The following is a 9,309-nucleotide window of genomic DNA, read 5'->3' as shown; positions in this document are numbered from 1 at the left end:
GATATCAACTCTGAAAAGAACAGATATCAAGAACCAGTCCTTTATACACATGGACGTAGAGTAACTCAGGCTCCAGCTCCTCCCAGAACATTCAGGTGGAGCAGAGACTGAGGAGCTGACTGAAGGTGATACGGAGAAGAAGAAATTACTGGGAGTTGGGACAGGGATCAAGAAGCATTTCAATGAAAAATGGAAAGTTTATTTCAGAGAAAAATCTTCTAAGCTATTATTGCCTTTTTTCCCTACACAGTTTTCCTGGGCCCGATAGAATAGATGTCCAACAGCAGCTCCCTCAACGAGTTCCTGCTCCTGCTGTTCTCAGACAGGCGGGAGCTGCAGCTCTTGCACTTCTCGCTCTTCCTGGCCATCTACGTGGCTGCCCTCCTGGCCAACGGCCTCATCATCACAGTCGTAGCCTGCGACTACCACCTCCACACCCCCATGTACTTCTTCCTCCTCAACCTTTCCCTCCTCGACCTTGGCTGCATCTCCACCACTGTCCCCAAATCCATGCACAATTCTCTGTGGAACACCAGGGTCATTTCATACTTGGAATGTGCTGGGCAGGTTTTTTTCTTCCTTTTTTTCATATCAGCGGAGTATTATCTCCTCACAGTCATGGCCTATGATCGCTATGTGGCCATCTGCAGACCCCTGCACTACGGGACCATCATCGACAGCAGAGCTTGTGTCAAAATGGCAGCAGCTGCCTGGGCCACTGGTTTCCTCAATGCTCTCCTGTACACTGGGAACACATTTTCCCTGCCACTCTGCCAAGGCAATGTGGTGGAGCAGTTCTTCTGTGAGATGCCCCAGATCCTCAAGATCTCCTGCTCGCACTCCTACCTCAATGAAGTTGGGTTTCCTGTGGTTAGTGCCTGTTTAGTTTTGGGGTGTTTCATTTTCATTGTGGTGTCCTACATGCAGATCTTGGCTGCTGTGCTGAGGATCCCGTCAGAGCAGGGCCGGCACAAAGCCTTTTCCATGTGCATCCCACACCTGGCCGTGGTCTCCCTTTTTCTCAGCACTGCAGTTTTTGCCTACCTGAAGCCCCCCTCCATCTCCTCCCCAGCTCTGGATCTGGTGCTGGCTGTTCTGTACTCGGTGGTGCCTCCAGCAGTGAACCCCCTCATCTACAGCATGAGAAATAAGGAGCTCAAGGATGCCCCAAGGAAACTCATCCAATTGTTCTAACATCAGCAATATGTTCTAGTATCAGCAATAAAGGAAAATAAATTTTCTGTTTTGTGCCATTTGTCCTGAAGAATCTCTCATGTAAATCTGACTCTTAGCCATGTTCAATTCTAACTGAGTCTGTCTCCCACCATGACAAGTAGCAGTTGTTGGAGGGGCTGCAGGCCCGGTCTCACGCAGTGCTGGGCAGCAGGGTGGGTATGGAGGGACTGCAGGCAGACAGGAAGGGGACCTGCTGGGCACAAGAGCTAGGGAGACAGGGAGTCACTGACCTCATTATGGGGCCTCCTGCCCCTTGTCAGGGAGCTTCTGCCCGTGACATTGGTATTGCCCTGACTGATGCTGTGGACATGGCTGAGCTGGGTCCTGAAAGTGATTTCATGGAACTTTTTAAGCAGTGGTAATCTTTCCACATCTCTCCACAAATGACTCTTTCTGTATCTCGTAACTGCATTGAGCACTGTTTCTTCATGTTATATTTATTATGGCTTTTACTAGTGATAATAATTGTTATCGTGTTGCTATACAACTGCTTTTATTCATTCCCCTTTTTACGGCATCTGCTCGGTCTCACCTGATACCCTAAATTGTTTTGAATGCTGGACAAGGAATGGTTCCCTAACAATAATCTGTTACCAGATTACTGGGTATTACAGTGAAAACTGTTTATAAACTGTTTATTACAGTTATCTCTGTAATAAAGTAATTTCTATCAGTACAGTTCGTGACAGCTGAGTTTTTCCTCCAAAGCTGGTGTCAAGAATAGGTCCAAGGACTTGCACCCCTCAAGGGCCTGCTGCACAGGATTCTCCATGGGTTCAGCAACACAGTGCTCAGAATCATGTAATGATTTTTAGAGACCAAGGGCTGGTTTGGGAATTCCCCTATCAGAGTCCAAGGATAGTGGAGATGCTGAATGGTCATGGATTTACACATGCACAGCTCTCCTACGTATTAAGACACAGTGTAAGATGGCTGTTCTCATGGAGGGGAAGCTGGTGGTGTCAGAAGAGCACAGAGATCCTGCTGGGACAGCATATGCCTGGGATGGACTGTGAGTAGAGCCGCATAAAGGGAGAGATCCTCAAAGATGGAGTTTCTTAGAGGTAAAGCACTGGGTATTCACAGGCAAAAGAGGACTCTGCAGTCTCAGGAGAGGCAGTGAGGACTCAACTGTCAGGGAGAAGGGAGAAAGGGGAGCCCTCTGGGTCACCATCTATCAAATACCAGGGGCAGGAAGTATAGGCACAAGTGGACACAACAAGCACCCTTGGAAATGCTCTGCAGTCCAGGTGCCCTGGACTGTGCAGTCATCTGCAGTCCCCCGGAGGGATTAGAGGTCGTGATACCCATTTGGTTGGCTCTGACGCCTACCCCCGGTCACAGGGGCAGTGAAATGTCACCCTTAGTCACTTTATCTCTCCTCCCACCCTGCCTCCACATCCTTCCCAGCTCTGGATCTCTCTGTACTGGCCATTCGGTACTCAGTGGTGCCTCCAGCACTGAACTGACTTTTCTACAGCATGAGGAACAAGGAGCTCAAGGAGGCACTAAGAAAACTTCCTCAATGGGTACAATGTCAGTGCCTAAACCTGTCCTGTGTGCAGTCACTTGTCATTCCCATGTACTTGCCATGAAACATGTATTTATTTCTTTCTGAATTTTTACTCTTACCTTCCTGATAAAATAATAATAAATAATCATTTAAAATACAATACAACAATATGGCAGGAACAAAAGGCTGACTAGGGAAAATACAGGCCTGCTGCTAAAAGGGCCAAGAGCCCTGCTGGGAGAGGACACAGAAAAGACCACCTTTGCACTAGAGAGTTATCCTGCTTTGTTCTTTACAGCACAGGATGTAGGGAGGAGGAATCTGTGACCTGATTAACAAATATCGCATGAAAACCAGGACACCCGTTTACCAAATGAAGAATACAGCAACACTTGCCTCCTCACTACCCTGGAACAGGCAACTGTTGCCTGGGAGAACTCCAGGTGCAACTTGTGTCCTTGGTTACGTCTTCAGACCTGGATCGAAACGCTTCTGGCTCCCTCCAACTGATCTTGATTTGAGGGTGAGCACCTGCAGAAAGCAGCACCAGACCAGAAGTACAGCTGCCTTCAGAAACACTGTGGCCTGAAAGGCTGAAAATCAGAGGCCAACCTTCCTGAGAGCTGCAATGGGCATCTGCAAAGAACATGGTGTTTTGCCAATTGACTGGGACAGATTGGGTGATGGAAAGAACCAGACACCACTGGAAAGAATGGTCTTATTTCACTATTAATATTAAGGCAGTACAGAATTATACATTTAATAAAATAAGCTTATTACACACTTGGTTTTAGCAACAAACAAAATAAGCAAAGTAATTCACCTAACCATTACTATACAAGAAAGGGAATAGTGATTAAAAGATACATCACCAATTGCCTAAATATGCCATCATATGCCATCATCATCCAGATCCGCAGTCGCTGGGGAGTCCCTGTTGTGGCGAGGATTTGGAGAACCTTCCCGGCAACTGGGAGGTCTTACGTGGTGCATCCACCCATGAGGTCTCCAACATTGCGTCAAGAGTGTCCATCTTTTATAGAGCCAAATCAGCAAATGATGATAACTTGCATTTTGTTTGTGAGCGGTTACAGAGTTAGAGTTAGAGGGTTAGAGGGTTTAGTATTAGAAGTTTTAGGGTGAGAGGGTTAGAAAACTTAGGGTTAGGGTTAGAGGGAAGGAGGATTAGCTGTAGAGAGTAGGAGCGTTTGGGGAAGAGTGTTTGGGGGTAGAGTTAGAAGTTTGAAAGGCTCGAGAGTTTAGGGTTAGAGGATTTAGGACTAGGCTGTTTAGGGTTAGCAGGTTAGAGTATGCGGGTTTAGGGTTTAGGGTCAGGGTTAGAGGGTTTAGGGTTAGAGTTGGAGGGGATAGAGGTTATAGCGTAAGAGAGTTAGAGGGTTAGGGGTTAGTTTTAGAGGGTTTAGAGTTTACTATTAGAGAGTTAGAGGGTTTAGAGGGTTTAGGTTTAGGGTAGGCGGTTTAGGGCTAGGTGTTTCAGCGTTAGAGGGTTGGGGGTTAGTGTTAGAGAGTTTAGGGTTAGGGTTAGAGGGTTTAGGGTTAGAGAGTTAGGGTTAGAAGGTTATGGGTCAGGGTTGGGGATTGGGGGACTAGCTTGTTAGGGTTAGAGAGTTAGGGGTTAGGGGGTTTGAGGATTTAGGGTTTGAAGATTTAGGGCTAGAGGATTAAGGGTTAGAGGGTTTAGGGTGACGGTTAGAGGGTTAGGGGTTTGGGCTAGGTTTAGAGAGTTTTCGGTTGACTGTTAGAGGGTTACGGTTTAGAGGTAGGGTTAGGATTAGAGTGTTTAGTGTTAGAGGGTGAGTGGGTTTGGGGTTAGCATTTGGGGCTTTAGGGTTTGGAGAGTTTAGTCTTAGGGTTGGGGGGTTAGGGTGTTATGGTTAGTTGGGGTTTTAGGTTTGTTGTTGGGGGTCTTAGGTTAGAAACAGGTTAGGGGTTAGAGGTTAGGGTTAGGGTTTTAGGGTTGTAGATTAGGATTAGGGTTAGGCCAGAGGAGAGTTGTGTGATAGCACAGATATGAAGGGAGGTCACTGCTTTCCAGCATGTGCAAGGACACGTCTCTCCTCCCTGCCTAGCTCTTCTATCTCCATGGCAGTGACCTGCTGAGCTCCCAGTGACACGATCCGAGGTCACAGTGAGATGTGCGTCATCACAAGGAGGTCTCCCTGGTGCCAGAGTGGTGCCCTCCCCTGTGTGGCCCAGGCTCTGCTGGGCACTGCTCATGTGCTCCCCAGTGTTGCCCTTTGGAGCCACATCCCAGAGCCAGGAGGAGCAGAGAGATGTCTCTTCATGTCCTGGAAAGCAGTCACCTCATTTCCCCCCAGATATTTCCAAAAACCTGCTGATAATCCTTCAGGAATATCTCCAGATGATGCCAAAGGCTGAAAAATATCTCAAAGGAAGCCCTGAAGAGGACACTTCTGCACTCCTGCACTGTCACATCTCTTCTCCAGGCAGACCAGTGAGGGAATTTAGGGCTTCAGGGTGGTCCAAGACAGGATCAAAGTCATGGGGGATGAAACAGCACAAAGTATGGCCATAGGTCGATATGTTTTGGGGAGCCTCAAATCTTATTTCTGTAGTCAGTGACTCTTCCAGTAACAGCAGGATGTAGGACTGTACAGGACAGGACACAGCCTTCCTCCCAGAGGTACCAAGGGAGGATCTCTGTTTTTAAAACTCCTCAGCAGGGTTTCTTACACTGTGATGCTTAAGATAGACATGAGACAGCAGAATAGAGTAAATGGCAATGGCAAAAGCTGAGAGAAATTTTGGAAAGTATGATTTTTTTTTCAATGATTGCATTGAAGATACTCTAGAGACTTCCTTAAAACGTTGTTTTAACAGGAGTGTAGTCAATTTATTCAAAGTTGGCCACACCAAAACAGAGCATTTCCTTGAAGGTACACAGAAACCTGGCTCTCCTTTGCATTTTCTATCTCAGGATGTTACTCTCCCTCTTTCCTGGGACATCTCTGCTCCCCACAGAGCCTTTTCCCAGATCAGTGTCCCCATTGCTGGCTGGGCTGTTCCTGCACCTGCCCTGTGCTGGTGGTGCTGCTTTGCAGAGTGAGCAGCTGTGGGACTATGGTCCATGGTGGTCAGAGAGAGAAGCAGACCCAGTTTGGCTGGGAGTACCACCACCAATACTGGTGACACACGACCCCAGAGTGTTTGCAATGGGAGGAGAATTGTTCGGGTGGGCACTAGCTGCCGTCTCTGGTGTTTCACAGCAGGATTCACCCTCCAGTGCCACTTCCCTTGCCCTCTTGGGTCCCCATTGCCTCTCCAAGGGCTGAAAGACCTCCTTTCCTCATGTGCACCTGGATTTAAAGATCTGCCTTCTGGTTACTGCATGATGGACCATCCCTCATTTTGTGAGGCTCCACTCACAGCCCTCACCTGGACTGTGGAGATCTTCTAAGCTCTCCTGGGGATCTCCTGGAAATTCCCCTCCAGAAGGATGGAGGACAAATCCCATCAGCACTGTCACCTGTGAGACCACCTGCTGCAGGTGCTTCAGAAACAATTTCCCATCTCCATTGGCACTGGCCACTGAGAGATGAACTCTGAGTGCTGCCCTCGGTCCCTAGGAGATCACATAGACTAAACATCCTTGGAGCTTGTCCCCTAGAGCCTGTGGAGTTCATAAGCAGAACACGAGACCCCTTTGAGATCTATCTGTGAAGAAAGGCCATGCTTGAGCCAAATCACAGAGGAGATGCTCTTTTGTTATAGGAAATGTTCTTGTGTAGGCTAGGTTTGGCATAAGGGTGCCCAGGCCCTAGTCCTTCCTGAGATCACAAAAATGTACCAGGAAGCAGCATGTTACAAGAGCACTTAGGACAAATATACATTTGAGTGCACAGCAGGACAGTGTGGAAATGAGAAGAGACTTGAAAAGGAAAAAAAAAAAAAAGGAAGAAAAAAAAAGTCCTGCTGCTGTTGGTGGACATGTTGCCAGAAAAACTGCGGGCCCTTTGAAGGGTGCAACAAGAAAATGCCTTGCAGTGTGGAGATGGCCCTGAGCAGCAGAGCTCTGTCCCCACACGCTGCATCCAGCCTCTCCTCCCCTCCACTCATGCCCCACTTGGACTGTTGGAGCAGTGTAGAGGGAAGAGACCAGTGCTGGGTGACACGTGACTATGACCTCCATAGGGAGAGCAGGTAAAATTACCCCCTGATTGTGGCTAGGGGAGCTGAGTTCTCCTAAAGGACACAGGAGCCATGGTCTCACCCTGTCTGTACTCATGTGAGCCTGACTCTGTGCCCCTGATCTCTCTTGGAGTCAGTGCTGGAAGAGACACTGCACAGGGAAACTCTCCTCAGTGCATGGGAGACATCGGAAGTTGCTTAATGGGGCTCAGAGTCTCCCCCCTCTTTGCTGCTGAAGGGGGAAGCCTGGCGTCCTGCTCCAACATGGTCCCTGTGGCAGATTCAAATGAGATATTCCTGCAGAGAAACAGCATGAACCAGACTATATATTTTTCCTTTACTGGAATATAAGAGAAAAAAAGCAAGCAAGAAATAAATGAACAACACGTATCCTTAATGCCAAATCTCCTAGGACAGATCCTGTTGCTGACACTAGACCTGCTGGATGAGTTTCCTTAGGGCATTCTTGAGCTCCTCATTCCTTAGGCTGTAGATGAGAGGGTTCAGTATTGGAGGCATCACTGAGTACAGAACGGCCACCACCAGATCCAGAGCTGGGGAGGAGATGGAAGGGGGCTTCAGGTAGGCAACCATGCCAGTGCTGACAAACAGGGAGACCACGGCCAGGTGTGGGAGGCACATGGAAAAGGCTTTGTGCTGGCCCTGCTCAGAGGGGATCCTCAGCACAGCTCTGAAGATCTGCACATAGGACACCACAATGAAAACGAAACACCCAAAGACTAAACAGGTACTAACCCCAAGAAAGCCAACTTCCCTGAGGTAGGATTCTGAGCAGGAGAGCCTGAGGATCTTTGGGATGTCGCAGAAGAACTGTTGCACCACATTGCCTTGGCAGAGTGGTATGGAAAATCTGTTCCCAGTCTGCACAAGAGCATTAAGAAAGCCACTGGCCCAGGCAGTTGCTGCCATTTTGACACAAGCTCTGCTGTCCATGAGGGTCCCATAGTACAGGGGTCTGCAGATGGCAACGTAGCGGTCATAGGCCATGACTGTGAGGAGAGAAAACTCTGCTGAAAACAAGACTGCTAACAGGAAGATCTGGGCAGCACATCCTGAGTAGGAAATGGCCCTGTTGTTCCAAAGGGAAATGCTCATGGATTTGGGGACAGTGGTGGAGATGGAGCCCAGGTCGAGGAGGGAGAGGTTGAGGAGGAAGAAGTACATGGGGGTGTGGAGGCGGTGGTCGCAGGCTACGGCTGTGATGATGAGGCCGTTGGCCAGGAGGGCAGCCAGGTAGATGGCCAGGAAGAGCGAGAAGTGCAAGAGTTGCAGCTCCCGCGTGTCTGCAAATGGCAGGAGGAGGAACTCGTTGAGAGAGCTGCTGTTGGACATTAGCTCCTTAGGGGCACAGGAGTCCTGTCCAAGGAAGGAAAGAAAGCCAAAAGTTAAGGCAGGCTTTTCTGAGCCAAACCATTTCACTTTCTCAAGGAACTCCCCACATTTCCTTTCTCCCTTATTATAGCTCCCTTTCTGGTGCTCCACTTTGAACTGGCTGAGTGTGCCAAGTTCATCAGGGACTCCTCCCCATAGCTCCGGAGGAGTTGTTTCTGCTTTGCTGCAAGTGGAAATAGATGCACTAGTCTTTGAGTGGTATTTGTGGAGAAACCTTGGAATGGCATATTGCATTGCTTGGAATGGACTTAGTCCAAAGACCAAGTGGGAATATTCTCCATTCACCAGCACGACAGCTGAATACAGCCCCCACACCAGTTGTATCTGAAGGAGAAGAGCTCTGTGAAGGATTCACCCCCATCAGTCTTGCCTTCCTCAACAGAGATATTTGTATCTGAGTCTGCCACACCAGATCTCACTCCAACAAGGGAGAACAACAGTCAAAAGGAAACAAGGATAGACCTTACCCTTTCTACATGTCAAGATGTCTAGAAATAGACCCTGTCCTCATGCCCCCTTTAACCCTGCACCTTGCACCCTTATTGCAGGCACTGCAGAGAGAAGGAGTAGCTTTAATGCACACAACCTGCAGGAGACGATGTCCACCCCTTCTATGGCAGGGCTCTTCAACATTTAGAAATCAAGTCTTCTCTGCAAAAGGATAATTGGAGGAGTCTGTTGATACATAAGTGTGCATATAAATAATATATATTATGGTGCACACACAAACACACAAAGGTGCCTACTCACTGTGGGAACATTATTTGATAGAGCTGAAATCTTCGGTGCTTCAGTCATTGTCAGCATAAACCCTTGTGCATCCCAACAGGAAAAAAAAAAAAAAAAAAAAACTTGTTAGGACTTTGTCATGGGACCTGCTTCATCACTGAGCCTTGCCCCTCACTGTCGTGTACTTGCACCTCACTCACATGAAGGACAATGATACTCACAAATGACCCCAGCTCTTCCTGCAGAAA

The 9,309-nt window shown here is 48.3% G+C and overlaps 2 protein-coding genes across 2 annotated transcripts; one reads left to right on the top strand and one right to left on the bottom strand.

Moving 5' to 3' along the window:
• Window positions 1–273: 273 nt before the first annotated feature.
• LOC148593471 (olfactory receptor 14J1-like) lies at window positions 274–1,194 on the top strand. The gene has a single exon (XM_088530775.1). The coding sequence runs from the start codon at window positions 274–276 to the stop codon at window positions 1,192–1,194; it is 921 nt and encodes a 306-aa protein (XP_088386901.1).
• Window positions 1,195–7,351: 6,157 nt separating this feature from the next.
• On the bottom strand, window positions 7,352–8,272 carry LOC148593470 (olfactory receptor 14A16-like). Its single transcript, XM_088530772.1, has one exon. The coding sequence runs from the start codon at window positions 8,270–8,272 to the stop codon at window positions 7,352–7,354; it is 921 nt and encodes a 306-aa protein (XP_088386898.1).
• Window positions 8,273–9,309: the final 1,037 nt, after the last annotated feature.

Source organism: Tinamus guttatus, unplaced genomic scaffold, assembly GCF_059628265.1.
Source record: "Tinamus guttatus ecotype Peru unplaced genomic scaffold, ASM5962826v1 Tinamus_guttatus_pri_ptg000387l, whole genome shotgun sequence".
Classification (NCBI taxonomy): Eukaryota; Metazoa; Chordata; class Aves; order Tinamiformes; family Tinamidae; genus Tinamus; species Tinamus guttatus.
Note: the sequence above shows the minus strand (reverse complement) of the source record. Positions and strands in the feature narration are given on the sequence as shown.